The sequence below is a fragment of the Tiliqua scincoides genome, chromosome 3, assembly GCF_035046505.1.
Source record: "Tiliqua scincoides isolate rTilSci1 chromosome 3, rTilSci1.hap2, whole genome shotgun sequence".
Lineage (NCBI taxonomy): Eukaryota > Metazoa > Chordata > Lepidosauria > Squamata > Scincidae > Tiliqua > Tiliqua scincoides.
The window spans coordinates 199,429,276-199,455,731 of record NC_089823.1 but is presented as its reverse complement, the minus strand read 5'-3'; the positions used below and the strand labels follow the sequence as shown (position 1 = coordinate 199,455,731).

The following is a 26,456-nucleotide window of genomic DNA, read 5'->3' as shown; positions in this document are numbered from 1 at the left end:
GTGGCTTCCGGTCATGCCTGGGACGCCTTCTGAAGAGCTGGAAAGGCCCATGCAGTGGGCTGCAGGCCAGTGCAACCTCTGGAGGGCCTGATGCAGCATCAGTGTAAGTGATTGTGGCACCAGAACCCTGCGCTGTCTGGGACTCAAGCACCTGTGGATTTTGGTATCCACAGCAGATCCTGGAACAGATCCTCCACGGATATTGAGGGCCCACTGTATGTTGAATTGACCTGTTTTATTTTTAAAATGTGCAAGTAAAATTATGCAAGCAGTAAATTTTTTGCACATTTTAATCAAATGTTTACAAAGGCATATTGTTTAGCAAAGTTAATTTTTGTTCTAGAGCTGCTTGATTTCATCTTTGCCTTCATTATCCTTATACATAATGCAGCTTATGTTGAGCTATTAGCTGTGTACAGGCAATATATCTAAATAAGATACATTTCTCTAAAGATAGTGAAAAATCTGTTTCACTTTCATGTTGGCATCCTTCAGTCTCGGAAGACTATGGTATCGTGCTCTGAATGGTGGTTCTGGAATAGTGTGTCCTCTCCAGTGCGCAAAGCCTGGGTAAACTAGATATGGAGGGTAGACTGTTTCCCATGCAGCAAATCCCCCCTCTCCACGTCACTGAAATGGTCCAATGGAAAGGCAGAAGCCAATATGGTTGGTTCCAGCGGTGTTGCAGGAGTTGCCAGAACGTGACTGTGTTCAGCCATGAACTGCCTCAGGGACTCCAGCTCCGGATTTTGCCTCGAGGTTGACTCCTGAGGCCTTTTCCATAACTGGATGTAGCCACAAGGCAGTGGAGGTTTGGGATCAGTTTTCCTTCTCTCAGATGAGCTGCCTTCCCAGGCTAACAAGTCCCATCTACCCTTTGGCTTTTTAGTCACCTCTTATGACAAGTACAGTAAAACTGAGGGCTTATTCTTATCCCCAGCCCCCAGGGATTTACTTTACAGTTCACTTTACAGTTCTACATTTGTAGGAAACAAATTGTTGGAGAGGATATTTGTTCTTTTTTAGCCATTCATTTGAAATAGACTGGTAGCCCAATCCTTTGCTGCCCGGAGCGTGGGGCTCCAGCGGTGCAAAAAATGGCTACCGCTGCATCCTGAGTGCTAACTGAGCAGCTCAGCTCCTCAGAAGAAGGGAACTTTTGTCCCCTTCCCCCAGGTAAGGAGAGTAGCCCTGCAATGGGGCTACTCAATTCTAGGGTGACCCAAGGGTTGGCGTACAATGAAGAGCTTTTGTGTCGGGCCAGCAGCCCTACGTGGAGGCTCAGGATTCGATGGAGCAAAGCTCCACTGGTTCCGCCTCCTCTCCACCATCCCCCCCTCTGGAATACCTCCTCCCCACCTACCTCTCCACCGCCCAGCGGTCTGTGCGGCCACCAAGGAGCAGAACACCAGTGCTCTGCCAGCACTAGGGCCTCACAAATGTACTTTATGGCACACTTTCAACAGTGCATGCTGGCAGTAAGCCAGCGCGCACTGTTTAAGATTGGGCCCGTAAACAATTGTATGATTTCTGTGGGAATGTAATCGCTGTTCCTGAGTCTAATGTTAAGGGATGAATTTGATGGCTTTTTTGTTCCTTCTAGCTCTGATTCTACGAAAATCTGACTCAGATTAAGATCTTATTTTAAACGCTGCATTTCAAATTAATATTAGAAAAGCTCCCATCTGTGCTATTTACCATGTGCCTTAGCACAGTTACTACAGTGGGCCCTCCTTATCCACAGGCTTGGCATCTGTGGATTTGAACAACTTGGACCCTGCAACTCAGAAGGCCTCCAGGATGTGACCAGAAGAGACCTCCAGTTTGCAACTGTAATTTCTAATTCACATCTGAGAGGTGTTTTGAGGCCAGGGAAGGCCCATGGAATTGTCTGCAGGCCTGCATCTCAGAGCACCTTCTGAACCCAAACAGAAGTTGCTTCTGGTGACATCTTGGGGGCCTTCAGAGAAGGCCATTACAGTGCGCTGCAGGCCTGGTGTGACCTCCCAATAAGTAATAGCGGGGCCACAACCCCGCCCCCACTTTGAAGCTCCAGTATCTATGGATTTTGGTATCCACAGGGTGGTCCTGGAACCAATCGCCCATGGATACCAAAAGGCCCACTATATTTAAATGTCAGTTTTGTATGATAATTATACTGTAAAGCAGCAATTTTCAACCAGTGTGCCACGAATGGTTTGCAGTGTGCCATGGGAATCTATGGCCGGGTCACTTATTAGTTGGACCCTTGGGGAATATGAGCCTCCCACAGGCAACATAGTGTGCCTCGTCAATTGTAAAAATTTTAGCACCTTATCAGTATTCCATGAGATGGAAAAGGTTGAGAATTGCTGCTGTAAAGCATTTGAACCATACTGCCAATATTAGAGTTTGGATATACTTCAATACTTTTATAGTATTTGAAGAATACGTTCATTTAGATCAAAAACCTAATCTAACCTGTTTCCATAAAGACAGTATGATATTGGTACACCTCAATGGAAGTTACTGCTATAGTTAAAAAAAACTAATGAATAATGTTATGGTTCAGTTCTTTGAGGAAAAACCTATATTTTTATATTCTTCAACTGAAACAATCCAAAATGTGTTCCCTATTGTATCATGTTAAACCACTTTGAATTTGTTATTAATTTAAGAACTAATCAGCTATCATGTTGAAGTGAGATGATTTAATTTGTTTTTTCTCTTTTCAGCAACAGCCTGCTGAAAAGTTTACAAATCCAGAAACTCCTGGATATGTTGGATTTGCAAACCTTCCCAACCAGGTTCACCGGAAGTCTGTGAAAAAAGGCTTTGAATTTACTCTTATGGTGGTTGGTAAGATCAGTTTTTATAATGTTTCTTTAAAAGTAGGAATTGAGAGGAATGCATCACTAACTTTTTTAAGATATATTTTAGACATATCTAAAGTATCTCATTATCCTTGAGAACTAGCACACAAAATCTAAGCCTGTGGGAGCTTAGTGATTAAGTGTCCTGTCATTTCCCATTCCTGAAATCTGCTGATGGTCTGGTAGAAAGGCTGGAAAAGACCCCTTCTTTAGAACTTGGAAGCCACTTTTAGTAATTTGAGCTAGATGTAACTATGGTCTCTAGATCTATTTAAAGCGGTTCATATCCTTCATCAAAGTTGCTCTTTTTCTATTGAGTTTACTGAAAAATTCTATGAGATCTGGACCTCCTAATCAATAGTAGTTCAGTTTATAGTATCCCTTGCAAACACTTTTTTTGGCCATAAAATTGATACCTTGAAAGAACATTGACCTGGTTGTATATCTGTAACAAGTATTTATCATTTATCAAATGTTAAATGCTTATTTTTCATAGGTGAATCTGGATTGGGCAAATCTACTCTAATAAACAGCCTGTTCTTGACAGATCTCTACCCAGAAAGGATAATTCCAGGAGCTGCTGGTAAATTTGTTTTTTGTGTTTTGACAGTAATGAAATTTAACAGACACAACACACTCAATAGCGAATTTCTGTGGGCCTTGAATGAGAAGGGTTGGGTCATTAGTCATTGTTACCTCATTTTTTTTTTCCCAATTTTGTGTCACTTTTATTCCATGGTCACGTTAAGTATAGCTGTCTCTTAGGTACAGGTATGTGTTGCTTAATAATACGGACACGTTCCCTGAAACCCATTATTAGGCTATTTTGTCAGTATGTGATCATTCTTGTGCACTGCACCATTTAGTAGAACAATTGCTATTGTATAGCAATAGACTAGATGGGGGCATTGTTGCTGTTGGTGGTCCCTCTCATAAGCATGCAGGCAGCTCCTTAGTTGCCACAGTAGTGGCAACAGCGGCCAAGGAGGTGTGTGTGATCCAAGGTGGTTCATGCTGCTGCTCCCTCTTGCAAGCATTCAGGCTGCTCTTCAGTAGTATCAAAGAAGATGCATGTGAGTGATGGAAGAGGTCCTCAACATGCACAAGGATGCTGGGGGGTGATGCCTGGTGACCAGGAGGACAAGATTTTCCCAAAAGCACTGCAGCAGGAGGTCTGGTCTAGAGGGTTGAGCCTCCATTTGCCTGAAGATAACATCCGAAGGTCACCAGTTCGAGGCCACCGGCACCATGCAACCTTGAAGCAGCTGACAAGCTGAGCCGAGCTATTCCATCTGCTCTGAGCGTGGGAGGATGGAGGCCAGAATGTGCGGCCAGATCATGAAAGAAACATCTTGAATGTTGTGGTTTCTTGAAAGATAGAAACCTTCTTTCAAATTGTAAAAATCCCTACGGGGATTTAAATTGCCTGCCTGTGTAAACCGCCTTGAATAAAGTCTAAGGAGAAATCTGAGGACCAAGAAAGGCGGTATAGAAATACCTGTATTATTATTATTATTAGCTGCTGCCCTAGCTCTGTTCTGTTTCGGTGCCTCTGGATGCAAGATGTGTGGAGGGGTTTCTAAGGGGGTGGGAATAGGACTGCCATAGGTTAGGACGGGGAAGCTGTTCTCACGACAGAAACAAATAGGCAGGAACCACTGTCATATAGGGAGTCTCTTACTGACCAGAACAACATTATACGGCGTATACCTGAAAATTACGTTCACTCTCTGGACTCATCACTTCTAGTTGGATTTTTTTCTTTTATTTAAACCCTGCTTAATCTTTCCTCTGATCCTTTTAAAATCTTGATAATTCCTCAAAATGTTGGAACCAGACCTTGGTCCAGTATTCCTAGTGAGAACTGGTAGTTAAAACCTATGGAACAACTAATTTTAGCCTTGACTGCAACACAGACCTAAAAAGACAAATGACTCTGCTCTATAGCTTGCAGTTGTCTTGGTTTAATCTCCTAGCTATTTTGCTGTCTAAAAAAATCTGTGTTGCTGTTGTAGCACACTGTGATCTAAAATCATGTAGGTTGATACATTATGAGGTGAGAGAATAGACACGTGCTTTTGAACTAGATGGCCTTGGCATCTTTCAGTTTTATAATTCTACAATACAACTGATAAGCAGAGATGTTTGAAAACTGTGTTATTTTACTCAGAAATAAGCCTGTTTTGTTCAGTAAGACTCGGGGCCAAATCCTATCCAGCTTTCCAGCGCTGATGCAGCCATGCCAATGGGGTATGCACTATATCCTGTGGGGGGGGGGCAGCCACAGAGGGCTCCTCCAGGTAAGGAAATATTTGTTTCCTCAGAGCTGCATTGGGGCTGCACTGGCACTGGAAAGTGGGATAGGATTGGGCCCTCAGGCTATAATCTTATCTTACTCACTGGAAACAAACACCTCTACTGATAAGTTGAAACCTATATTCTATTATGACTCCTAATTGGTCTTGTGATGTGCTTATTATTTTTAGTCAGATATGTAGAACAATGCAGGCTATTTCTGGTTTTGATCACTTTCAATAGTTGTCTGAGATGAGATTTTGTTGCCTTTTCAGAAAAAATTGAAAGAACTGTGCAGATTGAAGCTTCTACAGTTGAAATTGAGGAAAGAGGTGTGAAGCTCCGTCTAACTGTAGTAGATACTCCAGGATATGGTGATGCCATTAATTGTCGAGACTGGTATGTATACAGTGTATACAGGTTGAGCCTCGTTATTCATGTGGGTTCCATTCCAAGCACTCACATGGATGGCAAAAAGCACTATAGCAAATCAATTTAGAAAACAAAGTTTCTTTGTCCATTTATTTAAAAACAGCCTTGCTGACCTTTGTGATGTAAGATAAGAGTAATTAAGAAGACAGTCCATCAATCAGTACTCCTCCAAGTGCTTCACTCAGCCCTTCCCTTCACCAGTGCAAAGTGATCACCTTTCTTTTCCAATGGAGAGAGAAGGATTGATGGATTGTCAGCCAGCTGCCCCCCTGTCTCTCATTAAGGAGGCTATTGTTAAAGGACTGTTCAGTTTTTTAAACTGATTTTAAAGTGATGCATTTTTCCCCTTCTCCAGGGATCAGCACATTTGCAGGGGCCATTCATGTTGAGTCAAATCCGTGTATAAAAATTAGTGTATAAAAAGGCTGAACCTGTATGTAACTTATGTTTCCAAAGTGTGTTGGGATTTTCTGACAATTGACATTTTTGGCCCAAGTCACAGGAAAAGAAACATGGTTTTTAAAGGTTTTCTTTGCCTAAAAGTGTGTTCAGCTTCTGTTTGTGTAATTATTTATGCTTCTGAATTGAAGTAGAGGTATGCCCCAGTAACCACGGATCCCATATGCATGGTTTCACTTACTTGCAGATGTGGGAACGCCACAACCCAACCCAACCCCCATGCGATTAAAATTTACAGGGGGAAAGGGGTGAAATTCTTTCTTAAACCAGATCGCTAGGAGCTCATAGTGACCTCCACACTGCCTCCTGGCAGCTTGGCTGCTTGCAAGTGACTAGAAGTTAACAGGAAGCAGGCCTTAACCACTTCCTGTTAATATCAGTCTAGATTTTCTCCTTAAAGGTTGCGGGGAGGTAACCTCCTCCTTTAAGAAACTTTGTTGGGGTAACTTCTTAAAGAACCTAATGGGATCACTGGGGGTGGGAGTGGGGGCTCCTCACATACCCCCTGTAATCCCATTAGGTCATTTAAGGTCTTACCCTAGCCAAAAACTTTTTTAAAGCAGAAGATTGGTAGGATCTTCTACTTTAACAAACTTTTTTTGCTTGAGTAAAGTGATTATAATTATAATATGGATTTTGAATAAAAACCCAACACTACTTTCTGCATTTCTAACTTTTGGAAAACACTGAAATCCATGAAAAAATAAATCAATGGATTACATGTTAGCCTCAGCTAGAATAGTAATCTTGATTTGAGAATTAAAAACAGCTTTGGGTGCCCTTTGGGAAGAAAAGCGGGATACAAGACGAGTAAATTGTCATTGGGGTTAGAGTTATCATCATGTTGAAGGTGGTGACTGCAGTCCCTGTTCCCAAGATTAGAATATCTTATCAGTTACAGCCTGCATGTACCAGTTAGTGTGGCTTTTGCAGACAAGTTTTCAGTTTCATTCAATTTTGAATTTGCTTTTTGAAAAGTTGTTTTTGGTTTAATATAAACTATTATTGCTAAGCATTTCAGAAAGGGAACACTTAAACATAATTGTTCATAATGGACTTAGTTTCAGGACTATTATTTCATACATCGATGAACAGTTTGAGCGCTATCTTCATGACGAGAGTGGTTTGAACAGGCGACATATTGTAGATAATCGCGTTCACTGCTGTTTCTATTTCATTTCACCATTTGGTCATGGGTATGTATTGTACATCTTCTGAATTTGTGGCAAAAGTGTTTATTTGACATAATTGCTTAACTTTTGTATATTCTAATGTTATTAGAAAGCTAAACAAATGTGCACTATCTCTATACATATGCACACACTTCAAATGTGAAAAGTTGGTCAGTTTAAGATAGCGGAAAAAGAAATGGACAGTTCTTGCATATTTGAGAATATATAATTTTATGTTGACTGTATAAATCATCCTTCAAGTTTTTCAACTTTTTTATTTTAGTCTCAAGCCTTTGGATGTAGAGTTCATGAAAGCTATTCACAACAAAGTGAATATTGTGCCAGTAATAGCAAAAGCTGATACTCTTACTCTGAAAGAGCGGGAAAGGCTGAAGAAAAGGGTGAGTATTTCATACAAGCATTTCTGACATTTCATTAGTAAAAGTTTGGTACAGTCAAATTATCCTTAGAGACACATTGTCCTTTCTTCCTAGAATGGTCTTCTTCTGACCATTAGGAGGCAGGATCCTACATAGTGGCTGTGACTAGTATCCAGGAAGCCCTGTGTGCAAGTACAAAGCACTCCTGCTCATATGAGAAAAGTTGCTGATTACTCCTTTTGTTTTAGATTCTGGATGAAATTGAAGAGCATAGCATCAAAATTTATCACCTGCCTGATGCTGAATCAGATGAGGATGAGGACTTCAAAGAACAGACTAGACATTTGAAGGTATATTTTGTCTTTGGGTAGCACACACAGTGATAAAGATTGTTGCATGGATTGGATGCTTTGTGTAGACCTGCTCCTAGGTATCCCCAGATGAATTCCTAGCTTAAAACACCTTCTTTTATTATCACATCCGTCACTATTTGTTAACATGGCTTAATAAATGTTATGCTCCTAATGTCTTATCTCTAATGAAGTGATTGATTCCCATTGGTAAATGCTTGTGATGGTGCTGAACCTAAAGAGTTTCTTATTACTTTAGGAAAATATGATGTGCTTCACTTTTTTTCTTAATCCTCTCCAATTTCAGGCTAGTATTCCTTTTTGTGTAGTGGGATCCAATCAGCTGATTGAAGCCAAAGGTAAAAAGGTTAGAGGTCGCCTCTATCCATGGGGAGTTGTTGAAGTGGAGAACCCAGAGCATAATGACTTCTTGAAACTAAGGACCATGCTAATGTAAGCTTGTTACCCTGAATTCAGTACTCAATCCAATGTTTATCTCAAGAGTATGAATCGGACTAACAGAGTATGAATGCGTGCCCGTTGGGCAAAAAGGCAGAGTAAAAATTAATAAAATAATAATAACAACAGCACAACCTGCCTTTTGTTGAACTACAAGCAGGATGAATTTTGTGCCCTGATGATTTATATAAGAATAACTAAGGACAGAAATTCTTGAAATCGTCACTCTCCAAATGTTATATCATGTGGCTGTCCAAAGACTCTGCCAGAAATTTTGCTCATAACGCGATTTACGACCTGAGCTTAGCCTGACATCTGTAAATGACTGAACTTTATACACAACTATAAATGCTGAAACTGCCTATACAGCCAGGGTGAACAGCAATGTAAGGCTATGCTTTTTAAATTATAAATTGAATTTAATGTAAATTGAATTTAGTTAAGATTCAATTTAGTTGGTTTGGGTGGTCTGTCCCACCCTCTTTTTAGAATATGTACTATAGACAATAGGTTACTTTCTATAGTATACAGTAAGTTAGGATCCTCAAGAGCTGTTGCTATGGAAGAGACAGTATGAGGACAGGTGGACCAATGGTCTGCTTCAGTACAACAAAGCTTCATATGTGTTTTTACAGAACATCTAATCTTTCACATTCCGTTCTTTGTCTTGCACAGTGATTGCCTGAAAACTATGACATTTAAGATCTAATTTAGGAAGCAGAAGTATGCAAAGCATAAAAATACAGATTAGGAATTATGATGTAACAAGCCAGCTAAAAGTATTAGGGAAGAGCACGATAAATATGCAGCTCGGTATTTTGGGATCAAAATGATGTCATAGTCTTATATCTCTAACTTCAGCACCCATATGCAGGATCTCCAGGAAGTGACTCAAGACCTTCACTATGAAAACTTCCGTTCCGAAAGACTTAAAAAAGGTGGCAGGTCGGTACCTCTTATTTGAGCAACCAAAATGATTACTGGGCTGGGGCACCTCCCTTATGAGGAAAGGCTACAGTGTTTGGGGCTTCTTGGTCTAGAAAAGAGGCGCCTGAGGGGGGGCATGTTTGAGACATACAAAATTATGCAGGAGATGGACAGAGTGGATAGAGAGATGCTCTTTTCCCTCTCGCATAATACTAGAACCAGGGGACATCCACTAAAGTTGAGTGTTGGGAGAGTTAGGACAGACAGAAGAATATATTTTTTACCCAGTATGTAATTAGTCTGTGGAACTCTTTGCCACAGGAAGTAGTGATGGCATCTAGCAGGGCTCTTATGTTCTTATGCACCTAAAGGTCATTGATTTGGAATGTTCTTTCCCTTGGCTTGTTTTAACCCTTTGCAGAATAAGCAGGCTGGAAAATGTTTTGTGTATACCTTGGAAGCTCTAAGAAATTTTCTTTTCTGCAGGGTTAATTAGATGCTTATATGTGTGTCTGAGCCTTAATGCAAATAAACCTGGATGGTGTTTTTGAGAACCATGTTTTTTTTTCTTTCTCTGTTTTCTCTTTGTAAAATAAAATACTGAGTAGTTTTTATAAAATACTCTTAACTTGCAAGTGCATGAAAGTGCAATTCTGTACACATGGGTGTATCCCAAGTTTAGTTGTGATTTAAAGAAGTTGTAATCTTAGTTATGACTAAGTCCCCTTTAAATCAATGAGACTTAGGGCACAATCCTACTCAGGAAAGTGGTCTACTCCGGAATTAGGTCTACTCATAAGTAAGTCCTATTTTGTTCAATGGGGCTTACTCTCAGGAAAGTGTGGTTAGGATTGCAGCCTTAGTTATGAATGACTAAACTTAGGATACAAATACATAAGAGTAAGTATTGTTTGGTATGAGGCGATGCTCTTCTTAACAACAAAAATTGAAAAGCTCTTTTTAGGCCTGAATGTTAGAACTGATTCTTTCTTCTGCTGTATACAGGAAGGTGGAAGATGAGGAAGTCAATAAAGACCAAATCTTGCTGGAAAAAGAAGCTGAAGTAAGAATATTTTTACTTGAAGCTCCATTTAATATCTCACAACTGATACCGTTCTTAGTTTCTTTGTACTCTTGAGTGGACAGAGACTGTTGCACTTTACTTGGGGCTGAGACCTGCAGACCACGTAAGTATTTATGCTCATCAGGTTGTATCCGAATGCTTCCTTCTGCAGCTGGCTGGGCAAAGAGGCACTTTTCAGGTAGTGCTCGTCTTACATTTAGCAGAGGAGAATAACTGTCCTTCAGCACAGTGTTTTATCTAGGAGCTACTGCCAGTATTTCTTTTGCATCTTCTTAGACCGTGAACCCTTTGAGGAGCCATTTGGTTATTTGATTTTCTCTGTAAACTGCTTTTGAACTTTTCTGTTGAAAAGCACTATATAGATCGTTTTAATAATAACCTGTTGTGTGTGGATTTCCAGCTCATAGACATAGAAGATGAATGTTTTGGGCTGATCACAAGAATGTTATCCTCAATCTGGGAAGTGATGCCCCAAATCGTAGATAACATAATTCGTGCGAAGAGTACTGCTTCTCACTCTTCAGGTTAGTGCTGAAATGTGAGGACAGGAAGTCCTTGTGTAGATGAATACTTAAACATCTTTTCAGTAAGATTGGCCATTATTCAGTGATCCCACTGCTTTAGAATATAAAGCCATTTCCCTGTCAACTGATGCACTTTAAAGTGGTGCTCCTCCTTTACTTGGCAGAGGGGGAGAAACTGATCTGTTTACCCCAGTAGAGAGGTTGTTTGCTGATGTTTCTTTTGGAACTTTTGTGATTGTGATCTCTTTTTGGATAGGGAACCATTTATTTTTTGTTATGTAAACTGCTTAGCAAACACTTTTAGTTGATGAGGAGTATGTAAATTTATTACAGTAAATATAACTTTTAAGTTGTGGAAGAGAGTCCTTTTGGACAAACTTGCCCAGATTGTGGCTGAAGAAACCTGACTCTTCTTAAAAGAGAGTTTGCACTAATCTCAACCCTGCTATACTCCATCTTTCTATAACTCAGATCTCACTTTGGGCTGATGTAATTGTCTCATAAAACCCATTTACCAGTTCTTCTGGATGTATTTTCCTTTGTAAACTGTTTGAAATATTGGTCAGTTTACTTGCAAAAGTGAACTGTGTTCTGTTCCTGTGGTTCATCATCCTGTTTTCCTCTCCCCTTGCAAAATACAAAGAGTCAATATGAACACATTCAAGAGTTCCTCTTTGCCCAGTTAGCAGGGGTGCTTCATATTCTAAAGCAGGGGTGCCCAAACCCTGACCCTGGGGCCACTTGTGGCCCTCGAGGACTCCCAATGCGGCTCTCAGGGAGCCCCCAGTCTCCAATGAGCCTCTGGCCCTCTGGAGGTTTGCTGGGGCCCACACTGGCCTGACGCAACTGCTCTCAGCTTGAGGGCGACTATTTGACCTCTTGTGTGAGCTGTGGGATGAGGACTCCCTCCACTGCTTGCTGTTTCACATCTGTGATGCAGTAGCAGCAGCAAAGGAAAGGCCAGCCTTGCTTTGTGCAAGGCCTTTTATAGGCCTTGAGCTATTGCAAGACCTTCATTCATTCGTATAAGTTCATCTTTAATATATTCATTTATGTAAATTTATTCAAATTTGAAATGTGAATTAATTATATTCTTCCCTGGCCCCCGACACAGTGTCCAAGAGATGATTTGGCCCTCCTGCCAAAAACTTTGGACACCCCTGTTCTAAAGCATGTGGTGTGTTGCTTTTTATCATGTAAAAGAAAATATTCAGTAAAAACAAAAAATAACCACATAAAATAGTGAAGCAGTACACCAAATTTCTCTCTTTATCTCTACTTTCTTCATTTGGAATCTGCTACTAAGAGCTATGGTTTGCTACAGATATTGTTATGCTTAGAATAAGTACTTCACATTGATCATCAGGGATCATTGAGGCTGATAAGGGTGTTCATAAGACACAAATTAAATACCTCATTGTTGTTAAAATTCACCAAGTAAATTATTTTAAATTAAAGCAAGGGTGGTGGTTGGGAAGATCAGTCTAACAGTTGAAAATTGTATGCTTGCATTTTTTATTTCCTTTGGAAAGTGGTATATGAAATATAATTTTTTGTCCTTATAAGTAAATATTTTCTAGCATAGCAGTTTTGAAAACCGTCTTTCATATCAGATTCTTGACAAATTTATGTATTTTCACTTTAGCCAAGTCCATTATCTCTCACATTTCAAATGCTGAATGAAATTATTACACCTTTCATAGTATTGGGGGCTGCAAGCTTTAATTGGTAGATCTGAACTGACTATAGCTACGGTCTGCTGCAAGCTTTCCTGTGAGTAAATTCCACTGATCTCAGTGGAATTTTTTGAACGGAATAAACAGACTGAAGACTCCATTGTGCGTTAATCATCAGTAGCCAGTTTTAATCAGTGGGCTACAAGTTAAGGGCATACTTGTTTTGTGTTTTGAGGCCACTTTTTGTGTAGGTATGTTGTAATACAAAAATGAACGTTCTGTTTTACCTTCCATAGCAATAATGTTAGCCACAGTCAGGTTGTAACATACTGCAAGAAAACCACACTTTCAGAAAAAATAAGTGGTGATAATGGATATTTTGTAATGTGTGTGTTTCTAGCTTCGTCGCATGCAAGAAATGATTGCAAGGATGCAAGCGCAGATGCAGATGCAGAGAGGAGAAGGGGACTCCAATGTAGCCCATGGGCACAAAGTTTAAATTACTTGGTAAGAGTGCTTTGGATAGAAAAGCAAAATATTGCTATATATGTTAAGCATTTCTGCAAACTTGATATTTTTAATGCTAATCATGATGTCCAAAGAAATCGGTCTTTGTGTAGAAATGCTTGCATTCATGTATTGATGTGCTCTTGTGTCACACTGAAACGGCATTACCAGACAATTCACTCTCTGTTCAAAGCATCCTAAATACAATCCTTCTAGTTAGCCTTGTAAATTTACAGTGCAGCATGAGTTTCTTCTCAACCACCCCTCCCGATATTGCCCTGAAGCTGCTACTCTGCAGGGGTTTTGGCCTTTAAGGCTGAGGGAGGGGTAGCATTAAGCTACCCTTACAGTATGCCTCTGTTCTGCCAGCTGGAAATAACAGTTTGCTTTGCTGCTTTGTCAGAGGACTGGGCATACTCCTCACTCTGTGGCAGGGTTTTTCAGACTGGGACATCGCGACGCCCCAGCCTTTGGGTCCTGGCCTGTTTCCACAAATGAAAGTGGAGCGATCGCGCTCTGCTTTTTCTAAACCGGAAGTGGAGTACAGTTGCTCCACTTTCACTTGTGAAGCTTCAGGGAGCCCTGAGGACAGCTTCACAGGGCTTCCCGCACCCCCAGGAGGCTGCAGGAGGTGTACCCAAGCCCCTGAGCAGCATGATCCTGGGGAGCACACCACTGCCTTCCTCCCAGCCCCAGCTGCCTTTCCCCCCACCCCTATAAGAACTTACTTCAGCTTTCAAACTCCCTGGGAGTTTGAAAACCACAGCTCTATGGAATTGACTTTGCATGTCCAAGTGGTAGGGTCAGTCAGAGGTCATGTAGTTGTCTCCCCAGGAGGGCATCCTGCTCCCCAGACTGGCCCTATCTTATTAGGAGACAAGTGGTTAGTTCTTTGAGCTCCTCAGCTTGCTTTTTCACAGCTGATTTCTCACTTGCCCTAACAACATTGGATAGGGCCAAGGCCCTTTAAGGGAAGGGAATGGGCATCCTTCACCAGCTTTGGAGGCCAAGATATATACATGGAATAATTCTACAGCAATGGGAATTATTTGCTGGGTGGAGAGGAGGAAGCGACAAGTGCAGTTTGCTACTTGTCCCATGTAAACTGGCAAGTGATAAGTGCACTTCTAAGTTCTGTATACTATACAAATTACATACTCTGAGTGGCTCTGAAACTGTGCCATAAGAACTCCATAAGAACATAGAAATGGAAGAAGGTGATGAAAGAGTAGTAGAAGTTAATAAAAGAAGTTAATTTGGCTGTGAAGCAGGAATTGACAACTTGCTGCTCCAAGAAAGTGAAGGAAAAGTGTATGAGAGACTAGGGGAATTTTTGCCCATTATGCATTGCAAGGGGGAGGAGAGATGGTGCCACAGATACCTGTGTATTTTTTAAGTGATTTGTAAAGAAAATCTCTTGTGGGCATTGTTTTGTAGCTTTGTGGTTGAGAACCTGGCTGAGTGCTGATGCTATCTAAATTCATATTTGCATTAGAGCAGGGGTTGGCAACCTATGGCTCATGGGCTGAATCTGACCCACCACCCAATATAATATGTCCCATATTATAGGAAGAGAGATCCATCCAGCCCGTAGTAATCCTAAAAAAGATTTCGGGTTTGTAAGACCATCTCTGTAAGACTTAGAATGTAAGCAGATTCCTTTGAATGTCATTCTCTGTCTAGGCATGTGTCTCTCCATGTTGTGTCCATCTCTTTTTTTCTTAGCTGTAAGGCCTGATCAGGAGATTCATGTATGTGTATCGAACACACACATGTTCTTACTATTGATGGGCCTAATGTCTGTCCCTTATGTAGAAGGTTGCTGACCCCTACACTAGAGCTTGGGTTCAGAATCTAAACATACGTTGTATCAGTGGAGCCCATCAATATTCTCTTTTCACTTTGGCAGATATCGTCTTTAATTGGAGCCATCTGCGACTTATGATGCTGTGGTGTGTTTTTTCAGGAGAGAGGCTTTCTTTCCTGCCATTACTTCGGAGTTCCATCCGTATACAGTGTGCAAATGCATTGTAATTTTTGTAATGCCTACTTTAAAACACGACTTGGTCAATATTTTAATTTTATGATGTAACGTGATTTTTATTAACTTTGATAGTTACTATTCTTTTACTGACCTGATTTTATTAATAACATTACACAAGGTATATGATTCAAATGTTTCTAATTGAACGTAATATTAATATGATGGTTTGGATTCCTATTGCTATCTTGTATATCTTCTTGCACTGAGAGCGCAACTAATGTTTTTTACCAAAATTCCATAGTCCATAATCTGCATGTGCACTTTGGACTTCCTCTTTAGTCTTCCCTGATAACCTGGCATGATAAATAAGCACCACTCCATCTATACTTCTAAATCTCAAAGCATCTAAAGTTATAGTTTGCTTATGGAAGTTTTTACTGGGGAATATGGTAAAGAAAGTTTGGTAAAGAAAGTAAATACTTGGGCTTTAGAATGGAGCCCTTTGCATGTAAGCTGTCCAAAAACCATGTTGGTGACAAAAGAGGGAAGTGTTTGATACCATTTGTTTTTGCATATTGTAGCATATAGGACTGCATGCCTGTAACACTCCTGCTCTGCTTCTAAATTCATATAGTCATTTTATCAGTTTACACGCATATACTTCTGTCTTAAATAAGAAAAATCAATGTGTTAGACATGATGCAGTTTAAAGAGCAAATTCTATCATATCTAAAGAAACGTATTTTTGTAGTCTTATTGTTTTTAAAGAGCAAGACCAAACAATTGCTCTTGGACATATGATCTGCTATGATAAAGGAAGAGTAAGCCTTCCCATAATCAAGAGAATGGCATCTATTCTCCGTGTCTTTACCACTCAGGCCCAAATGCCCAGGTATGGGTATTTGTGCTGCACTTTTCTGTAAAGTTCATTTGTAAACTGTGGAATCCATGGACTTTGAAAAAAGAAGAGAATAACAAAGGAAAGAGGAACATTAAATATCCTGCCCTTTAATCCTTTAGTTAAAGGAAAACAAGGAACCTTTAGGAAATCAACTGGTTATGTGCTGAGGTCCTTCCCTTGGTCACTTCACACCCAAGATTATCAGAAAGAATTGTTATATTTCATGTCCATATGATGTATTTTTGCAGAAAAACAAATGTCTCTCCCCCCCTAATGTGTGCAAGCAACTACAAATCAAATTGATGATGTACATACAGAATAGGCCTAAAGACTTGCTCTTTTCTTTTTTCTTTTTAAATACATAGGAAAGATACATTAGGTCTCCACTCAAATACAGTTTTTGTTTTTTGTCTTTCAAACAAGTACAGATCTGACACATCTTCTAAATTATTTTGTTCTATTTATTCTGTTTCTAACTAATTGTAGAAAGCTTCCCATATATTCTTAATTTTATCTAATTTACCATCATCATGTAATCTTTCCGATAAAATGTCCATTTCAACTATTTCATAAATTTTTTCTATCAACATATTCATATTTGGCACCACTATATTTTTCCACATCTGTGCAAATAAGTCTTACTGCAGTGCTGATGTGGATCAAAACAGTAATATTTCTACTATAACTATGGGCAGGAGGTCTGGTCTAGAGGGTAGAGCCTCCGTCTGCCTGAAGATAACATCCACAAGGTCGCCAGTTCGAGGCCACCAGCACCGTGTGACCTTGAAGCAGCTGACAAGCTGAAGCCAAGCTATTCCATCTGCTCTGAGCGTGAGAGCATGGAGGCCAGAATGTGAAGCCAGATTGGAATGAAACACCTGAATGTAGTGGTTCTTGAAAGAAAGAACCTTCTTTCAAATTGTAAAAATCCCTATTTAATAAGGGATTTAAATAAAGCCTGCCTATGTAAACCGCCTTGAATAAAGTCTTGAATAAAGACCAAGAAAGGCGGTATATAAATACCTGTTGTTATTATTATTATTATTAGTTAATAATAATAACAGGTATTTATATCTGTTCTTTTCAGATATATCTGCTCTTTTCAGCTAATAGTGGTAATTTCCAGCTGAAAGGATAGCAAAGTTTCTATATGAAAGTTCCTATATGAACTTTGTAGTTTTTATAATAGAAGCGCTGTTAATATGAAGTGATTCTGTTTAATCAGTACATTGTTTGCTCCTTTAGAGATCATTCCCCTTAAATTTCAAGAGTTTGCTTACTGTTTCAGCCAGCCAGGCTTGGTAATGTTAGTCTTCAGTAATGGCAATAGCAACTTCCTCTTGGCTAAGGTCTTATTATCGTAAATTAAATAATCAGATTTAAAAGTGCATTGTTCAGTACAGCTTCAGTGATGGGGGTGGGGAGAGATTATAACAAACTAGTGGGTTTTTTCTGAATTTTTGTCTATTTTTCCAGCTTCAACTGCTGGAAAAATTAGATGAACTGCTCAACTCAACCATTATCATTGCAGAATTTGTTACTGTAACATTATATACTCTGGTCCCAAAAAACTGAATGTGGATGTTGTCACCAAATCCTGACATCTCAAATCATTGCCTATACTTAGTCGATATCACTTAATTCTGCATGTAGTTTTTGTAAACTGTTTAATCTTGTTTTTAAAATATTGTGTGGTTTTTTTATATTGTGTTTTAAAGTTCAGAGTTCTGAGTTTCAGTAAGTTCCTGGGTTTGCTTTCAACATTGTTCTTTATCTGATCTTGATAAACAAGAAAAGATAAACTTAACTTTGTATTTATAATAACGGGGAAACTAAGAGCCCGATCCTATCCAATTCTCCAGTGCCGGTGCAGCTGTGCCCATGGGGCATGCACTGCATCCAGTGGTGGGAAATCAGTCAGAGAGCCTTCATCACAATATGCAAACATTTGTTCCCTTACCTCTAAGCTGCATTGCGGCTGCACCAGTGCTGGAAAGTTGGATAGGATTGGGCCCTAATTCATAAGGAACATAATAAAATGCAAACATATTTTGCATATTCTAAGTAGAAACCATTAAATTTGATTATTTTAAAACCTTCCACCAATCTATTTACAAAACAAATCTTATCAAAATGGGCCAAAAAGTTTGTTTGCATATTTTCTCCATCTTTCATCCATCCCTGCCCAAACAACAACAAGAATATCTTTTTTCCTTCATAGTGGTGGTCATTAAATTATGCCATTTTTATTTTAACACACTTTGGGGAACTCTTTGTTTTGCCAAGAACATGCTCACATTTCAGTATGTTTTTTTCTGAGGCCATTATAATAACCATAAAGCACTGACATATTTTAATAGTATTAGAAAAACTGTGAAAATATAGTGTGTGTGTCTCAAAGTAGTATAAGTTTAACCCTGTATATTGTGTATCTTGGCTTGCTTTAGAAGATCTAAATAGCTCCTACATATGCTAAGTGTTTGGACTATTCTATTCACCTGCAAGTGTGTGTTGGTTGCTATTATTGAATTTTATTACATAATATGGTCTTTACCTGTGGAATTGTTTTGATATCTTGGCTATTTATGATAGCATGCAGCCATCAAAACTGTTAAGTTTTACTAAGCAGCTAGAAACTTTCTTTTTAAAAAAATTTAATGATATTTGAATATTTTCCAACTAAGTTCATACCAATATTTCCTGCCCTGTGCCTGGAATAGTTCTAAAAACCAGTCTCTTTCTCCTGGAACCAATTTAACCCATTTTTGCCCAGCACACAGGAGTACACATGTGATCCCTGTTGCATATGTGCAACGTTGGGCGAAAATGGTTTAATATTTAGTGTTGGAGAAAGAAATAATGCTATTTTCCAGACTTTAAAGACTAGTGGCATCAAATTGGTCTCTTTGACCTCCTTTAGCTTTTTCACAGTTTCTAGAGCTTCCAGAATTGTTTTCTTCCATAATTTGCAGTTTTAGGAGTATATTACACTTTTTATACTTGGATACTGAAAGGGCTAATTTTTGTATAAATATTAACACATTTGGTTTTCTGTATTCTGACATTAGCCAAAACTATTAATAAAAATAACAAATCATTGTGTGTGCCTATTTGGTCCATCATTTAAATAAAAATGAACTGTTAAATGATAGTAGAAAAGATGTTAAAATTATGGTGCTTACAAAACCCTTCAGACAATACAGTTTAGTTTATACAGGATTGAAGCCTTAATCACTTGAATAGATTCTGTGGTTTCTGAACAGGTATTCAAGACTGGCTTGTAATACAGCCTTTTTTTCAGAAAAACCGGAAGTGTGGGCCTCCTCGAGCCTCAGAACCTCCTGGTTGGAACCTGCATGTCCTGAATCAGTGGATCAGGAGCCACAACCTGTACTTTGTATTTATATGCTAGGCAGAGTATAGTACAGGATCCCACCATAGCAGTATGCAGTAATTACAGGTGGAGGTGTTCTTTCTGATAAGATAGGATTGCAGCCACTGAACACAGTGGGCTGAGTTTAAAAAAAACAAACAGTTTTCAGACATCTCTATTCATAGGTAGTATGTATGATCACTACATTGAATAATGATGAATTGGTTAGAAGAATTCCAACTTTCAGCTCAAGGTTCATTTACTCCGCCAACCTACTGATTTCTGTTTGCTTAGTGTCAAAGGTGTGCAAGGTGCTGTGCAGGAGTTTATATGGCTGTCTGCCCTATGGGCATTTGATTAGTGCTGTTCCTTCCCATACCTTCTGGTAACACTCTGTATAATAGTCTCATACCAATTAATTTCTACAAGAGAAGCTATTACAACAAAAAGTCTTGTAGAGCCTGAAGACTAACCCATTTTATTTCAGCTTAAGCTTTCATACACTACTGTCCTCTTTGTCAGATTCATGAAGCATCTTTGAAAGGGAAAGAGGAAGAAAATGGGAACAAAAATGTTCCATATGTACTGCTCCAAGTTTGGGAGCAAAAGTGACAAAGTAAAGGGTATCAGCAGGGAAGGCATCAGAGATAATTTGACTAGTCACTTTTCAACCTTTTTCATCTCACAGCACATTGACAAGGCACTAAAATTGTCAAGGCACACAATCTGTTTTTTGATAGTTTACAAGCTACACCACACTGACAGCAGGGGCTTGCATCCCCCAGTGGCCCTACTAAACAAATGATCCTTCCCCAAACTCCCACAGCACACCAGTGTGCCACAGCACAGTGGTTGAAAATTGTTGAGCTACCAATCCCTGAAATAGTATTAGGGGCTGTGGTGGAGCACTACACAGTCTCAGGAAGACAGAGTGTTTTGGTGGGTCTAATGCAGGGCCTTTGCACTGACCTGTTGCTGGCATTGAAGAATACAGAGAAAATGAGACCAGAGGGATTAAAATGAGAAGTCTCCTATGCAAACTTATGTGAAGGGTGGAGGCAAGAACTGTTACACTGAACTTGATCTGGAATCATGCAGGCAGGATTTCTTTCCCCTAGAGGGCAGTACATCGCTGCATTTATTTTGATTTGGTTTGCAACATGTCCCTGTACAGCAGAAACCTGCTTTTCTGCTGTTGGGTGAGCTTCAACGTAAGAGCCATTGCCATTGTTAACTGTTTTGGCTTGTAGGTATTTTTGCATTGTTTTCTTAGCTTCAGCTGCTGTAAGATGATCCTAGAGCAGCCATTTTCAATCTTTTTCAGCTCATGGCACACTGACAATGCACTAAAATTGCCAAGGCATGCTACCAGTTTTTTACTTACATTAAATTACTACATTACAGTTAATCTTTAATTAATAAAATTAATACAATTAAATCATTACATGATAAAAAAAATTGACAAGAAGCGTGGAGAGGGAAGTATATGTGGTTTCTGAAAAGGAGGAAAAATTCTATGTTCAAATTCTTATCAAAAGTGCCAGAAAGTGTTTGCAAGGACAGGGCAGGTTGATCACATAGTGGGTGAGGGGCAGTGAGGAGACATGACTGAAACAAGCGCAGGATTCAACTGGGGGTGGAAGAGAGAGAGAGAGAGAATGTGAGGCAGTGATTCTGTATCTGGAAGGTGTGGACAAGTGAGGGGAGGGACAGTAAGAGAGTTGCGAACTGTGATTGTGAGATTTGGGGAGGGGAAATATTCCTGGGGAAGGGGGTGGGGTGGGGGAGAAGAGGAGAGAAATGCCAGTTGCCTGTTTGTGTATTTGAGAAAAAAAGAGTACAACCAAAAGCCCAATCTTATGCATACCTGCTCAGAAGTAAGCCCCATTATAGTCAATGGGGCTTACTCCCAGGTAAGTGTGGATAGGATTGTGCCCCAGCGCCCTTCCTCTAAAAGCCCCAAGGTGCAGGGAGGGTCGCTTTGGGGAATTGCAGGCAAACTGGCAAGGAAAAAGGACTTTCAGGAACCCTTTTCAATCAGCCAGTCCTTAGGTCGTGGGCCTCAGCAGACTCGCTCGCTGTGTACCTGCTTGCCCGCTTCTGGCACCCTCTTCTCACTCACTCCGAAGCTCCCACCTCCTGGCTCCTCCAGGCTTCTCTGGTTGAGCAATCAGCACACAGGCAGGCAACAACCGCCTTCGTGCCCAGCCCTAGGCATGTCTACTCAGAAGTAAGCCCCATAGTAGCCAATGGGGCTTACTCCCAGGAAAGTGACAATCAGGTTGCAACCTGAGTCGTGCTCAGTAGCAGGAGCAAGCTCCAAGCAGACTCTGCCTGCCTCCTCTGATCCTGTGGCACACCTGAGGCAGCCTCGAGTCACAGCGGTTGAAAACAGCTGTGCTAGATGTTGGTCTCACCATTCTCCTGAGGGGAGTAGGAAAGAAAAATAATTTAATGGCTAATTTTCAAGAAGACACTAATCTATGGTTGTGGGTGGGGGAAGTAAAGAACCAGATTAGTAGTAATGAAATTATTATTGCACAAAGGCTATAGAGATAAACTAATATAGCTAAATGATTCAGTTTTCTGGAATCAGATAAATGTAGTGAATCAGCTTTTATTGTCCCTACACAAACTGGAAGGATAGAAGCCTTCCACTTTCCAACACAAAACAGCCCTACGTTGGCAACCTTTAGTCTCGGAAGACTATGGTATCGCGCTCTGGATGGTGGTTCTGGAACAGCGTCTAGTGTGGCTGAAAAGGCCGATTCGGGAGTGACAATCCCTTCCACACTGGGAGCAAGTGTAGTGTGTCCCTGGTCTGTCTCCCTGGCTATGGGCCTTCCTTCTTTGCCTCTTTGCCTCAGTCTGTTGGCCAAGTGTCTCTTCAAACTGGGAAAGGCCATGCTGCACAGCCTGCCTCCAAGCGGGCCGCTCAGAGGCCAGGGTTTCCCACCTGTTGAGGTCTACTCCTAAGGCCTTCAGATCCCTCTTGCAGATGTCCTTGTATTGAAGCTGTGGTCTACCTGTAGGGCGCTTTCCTTGCACAAGTTCTCCATAGAGGAGATCCTTTGGGATCCGGCCATCATCCATTCTCACAACATGACCAAGCCAACGCAGGCGTCTCTGTTTCAGCAGTGCATACATGCTAGGGATTCCAGCTCGTTCCAGGACTGTATTGTTTGGAACTTTGTCCTGCCAGGTGATGCCAAGGATGCGTCGGAGGCAGCGCATGTGGAATGCGTTCAGTTTCCTCTCCTGTTGTGAGCGAAGAGTCCATGACTCGCTGCAGTACAGAAGTGTACTCAGGATGCAAGCTCTGTAGACCTGGATCTTGGTATGTTCCGTCAGCTTCTTGTTGGACCAGACTCTCTTTGTGAGTCTGGAAAACGTGGTAGCTGCTTTACCGATGCGTTTGTTTAGCTTGGTATCGAGAGAAAGAGTGTCGGAGATCGTTGAGCCAAGGTACACAAAGTCATGGACAACCTCCAGTTCATGTGCAGAGATTGTAATGCAGGGAGGTGAGTCCACATCCTGAACCATGACCTGTGTTTTCTTAAGGCTGATCATCAGTTCAAAATCTTGGCAGGCCTTGCTAAAACTGCAATAATATGTTCATGTGGGTAAAAATGAATGTCTATTTGTCAATATTGTCATTACAATGTAAGGTTCCACTGCCACCTATCAGAGGTGTTTGCATGGTCGTTCTGCCAGGTAAAAAGGTGTTCTTTTTGTCTTTGGAACTGACTTAACCTACAAATATTTGGCCAAAACACCTGCCAAAGGTGCCTTCTTGAGTTCCCTAATGAAACAAAGTTGAAACATTTGTATCTGAAACAAGTGCGCACTCTCTTCTGTCTATCCCTGCTGTGTGCAGGTTGCCTGTCTTCGTGTCACGTACCTCAGTTAAGCAAGACCCTGCTCCTATCCTAAGGAAGAAGAAGAAGGCCTGATATAAAACAGCCTCCTTATAAAACAGACCACTGAAAGGACCTGGAAAAATGTCTCAACTTGTCCAATCAAAACTACAGTGTTTCACATCCGGAGACGCAAACAGAGCACAAAGATAACTCTGGTGAAGCAGGGAAAATAAGTCAAGGTGATACTTTCCTAGTCATGCTGATAGTAAAAGTTTTGACCCCACCCCTCCCCTTAAGGCCAGAGTGTTTAGCATACTAAGGGCCCAGTCCTATCCAAGTTTCCAGCACTGATGCAAGCGTGCCAATGCGATGTACACTGCATCTTTCAGTGGAGGGGCAGTGACAGAGGTCTCCTCAAGGTAAGGGACTGTGTGTTCCTTTACCTTGGGGCTACACTCAGTTGTAGTGTCCTTGCTCAGGCTGATGGCTGGGTTTTAATATACAAGGTTCTGGTAACAGCACCCCCCCCCCAAAAGCCCTTGATAGCCTATGAAGTTCTGAGCCACTCATTGCGGGTCTTCTCAACAGGGTGACTACAGGGCATCTTTTAATACTCTTCTATATATTTTGTGACTTATTTTAGAGCTAAAATAAGGTTTTGTTACTTTCTACATTCTAATATTGTACTCTGCACATTCTCTTGGCCTCTTTCTCTGTTAACTTTAAACATAACTCCAACTACTTTGAGACACTTCTAACTTTCTTTTCTTTGTTCTTATTTAGCACTGTGGGGCTTCCATGTTTTAATCTTGTATGTGACCTATCACTTACACTTTTAAGGGATGTATTTTTAAAGCAAATTAAACTTTTATTGTTGAAAGGGTTTCATTTAAGAAATACCTTTAACCTAATTTTAGCTCCTTCTGTCAGACAGAGATTTTCTTGAATATTTTATCTTATCTGTTTTCTAACTGGCTTTTGCAGGTGTTGGTTTAGAAAATCTTATTTTAGCCTGCCAACAAATAACTTTGTAATGTTGCAAAGCAACATCTTTGGTAACACTTTCTGCTGCTTAAAAAGAAAGTGTTCTCTTTTGAAACTTTGAAGAATAACAAGTGTCTTCTTATATTTGACACGGAAACCTGTAATTCTGTCAAAATTGTCTGTTGTCTGGTTCTCTCATAATGTATCTCTTTTGTGAAACTGACTACGGTTCTCAATACTATCTCTGTGAGACCAAAATAACTTGTTTTGCTTGAATTTTAGCTGGGAATGTCTTCTTGGATCAAGCAGTTAAAATTTACTTATATTTTGTGTGGCTTTAAATTATTAAGCATTTGTTTCTAAAGATCAAACTTTTTCTTTATGCATTTACTTTTAGCATTAAACTAATTTTAATACTCTGTTTATACTCTATTGGGCCATTTAGGTTTAGGTTCAAAGGTCACCTTGCCTTATTGTCACGACCACCCAGGCCTGCAGCCCATTCCATGGGCCTCCCTACCACCTCAGAAGATGTCCAAGATGCAACAGAAATCAGGTTGCAGCCTGAGTCGTGCTCCGTAGCAGGAGCAAGCTCCAAGCGGTTTCTGCAGCTGCTGCATGGGATGCAAAGCCAGCCCTTTCCCTGGCTACTCCCTTGCTTGTTCTCCCTGCGAAAGCAGCTGCTTCTCCCGCGCTGCTGCCTGCCTCCTCTGATCCCGCGGCACACCTGAAGCAGCCTCGAGGCACACCAGTGTGCCGCGTCACTGCGGTTGAAAACCGCAGCTTTAGAGTTACAACTTGTTTGGACTAGTGAACTGATAAAGCTAGTCAGAAAAGTAGGAGACCTTGTGTGAATTTGTACCAAAATATAGCTAAAACAGTATGTATTTATGTGGTAAGAACTAGCCGAAAATGCTGGTTTACAATCAGTTAAGATGGATTTGTCATCATGCAGTAAAATTGTTTGATTTCATATTTGTCTAACATCATAATCTAATGATTATTTGTATAAAAGTTGGGAGGAAAAAACAGCTGTTTATTTACTGTAATTCCCTTTGACTGGAAATGGATTCCTGAGTATAAGATACATGTACTGTATATTGTACTGTTGCAAGGTCAAGAGCAAAGTTCAAAAGCAAACTCAGTAAGCAAGAGTGGTGATCGTCTGCGAGCTTTTAATGCTTAATGATTAGTGTCTTTAAGAGTGTAAATAATGTTAATAGCAATGTATGGTAGTTCAAAGTGAATTCTAGCTGTTAAAATAGTTTGATCAAAGCATAAATACACAGAATAGTGGAAGCTAAATTAATTAAGTCTCAGATGTAATTCAAAATGCAACCTTAGCAAGAAATTAATTAGAGGGTCTGCCTCACAGACAACTCAAAGACCTGGAATGTGAGAAAAACAACATCTCACAGATAAGACTCTTATCTTAGTCAAAACATTCCTAACTCTGTATCTCCTCTGTAGACTCAAAGTGACAGATTTAGATACTTTTAATGAGGAACTAAGAAGTTACAACTCAGGGACAGATTTACAACATACAGGAAAGACAGATAAGAAGTAGCCAGGAAGGAAAATATCTCTTGGCACCAAGAGGCAACATAAATAATAATAATAAATAATAATATAATAAACTTTATTTATATCCCGCCCTTCTCCCCGAAAGGGACCCAGGGCGGCTTACAACATATTAAAAACAGATTAAAAACATAATTTAACCGCAAATAAAAACATATTAAAACACATTAACAGATACCCATAAAAACAGTAGTCAGATAAAAAGTCAGATAAAAACAGAGTATGAGGTTAAGAAAATACCCAATTAGAAACATCTTAATGAGAAAGTCTTAGTAATGCAACTTCTTATCTTGTTTGGCAGGCAGAAATATAACTGAGTAACAACAGAGATACAGACACCTGTAAATAACAGCTAGACAGGAACAGATAAGGGAAAGTCCCCTAATTAAGCCAAACATTCATGAATAGCCTCTGTCAGAGCTAAAAGCTGACAGGAGGGGCTAGATTTAATTAAAATAAAGGGAAAAGTCTCTTAAAATCCTTATTTACAATAAGAAATTAGTTTGTCTTGTATTAAATATGTTTATACCACTATGCATCACAATAGCAAGTCACATATAGAGAATTAAAAACCAAGAGGCTTAGTTCAAACAGAGGTTAGCCCACAGTGATTAATGAGACCAGACAGAAAGAATGTTGAATAGATAAGCAGATGG

General features: G+C 40.1%; 1 protein-coding gene across 3 annotated transcripts in view; it reads left to right on the top strand.

The window, feature by feature from the left end:
• SEPTIN2 (septin 2) overlaps positions 1-25,075 on the top strand; it is a 30,506-nt gene extending 5,431 nt beyond the window's left edge. For 2 of the 3 annotated variants that reach the window (XM_066618920.1, XM_066618921.1), the window contains exons 3-13: positions 2,715-2,838; positions 3,349-3,435; positions 5,423-5,546; positions 7,100-7,234; positions 7,494-7,611; positions 7,839-7,940; positions 8,248-8,393; positions 9,261-9,344; positions 10,332-10,389; positions 13,011-13,117; positions 15,027-19,102. In XM_066618920.1, coding sequence (XP_066475017.1) covers positions 2,715-2,838; positions 3,349-3,435; positions 5,423-5,546; positions 7,100-7,234; positions 7,494-7,611; positions 7,839-7,940; positions 8,248-8,393; positions 9,261-9,344; positions 10,332-10,389; positions 13,011-13,109 — 1,077 coding nt within the window. In that variant the 3' untranslated portion in view covers positions 13,110-13,117; positions 15,027-19,102. Of the gene's footprint in view, positions 1-2,714; positions 2,839-3,348; positions 3,436-5,422; positions 5,547-7,099; positions 7,235-7,493; positions 7,612-7,838; positions 7,941-8,247; positions 8,394-9,260; positions 9,345-10,331; positions 10,390-13,010; positions 13,118-15,026; positions 19,103-24,664 lie in introns of those variants that run through there. The other variant, XM_066618922.1, reaches the window with a different exon arrangement.
• The last annotated feature ends 1,381 nt before the right edge of the window (positions 25,076-26,456 follow it).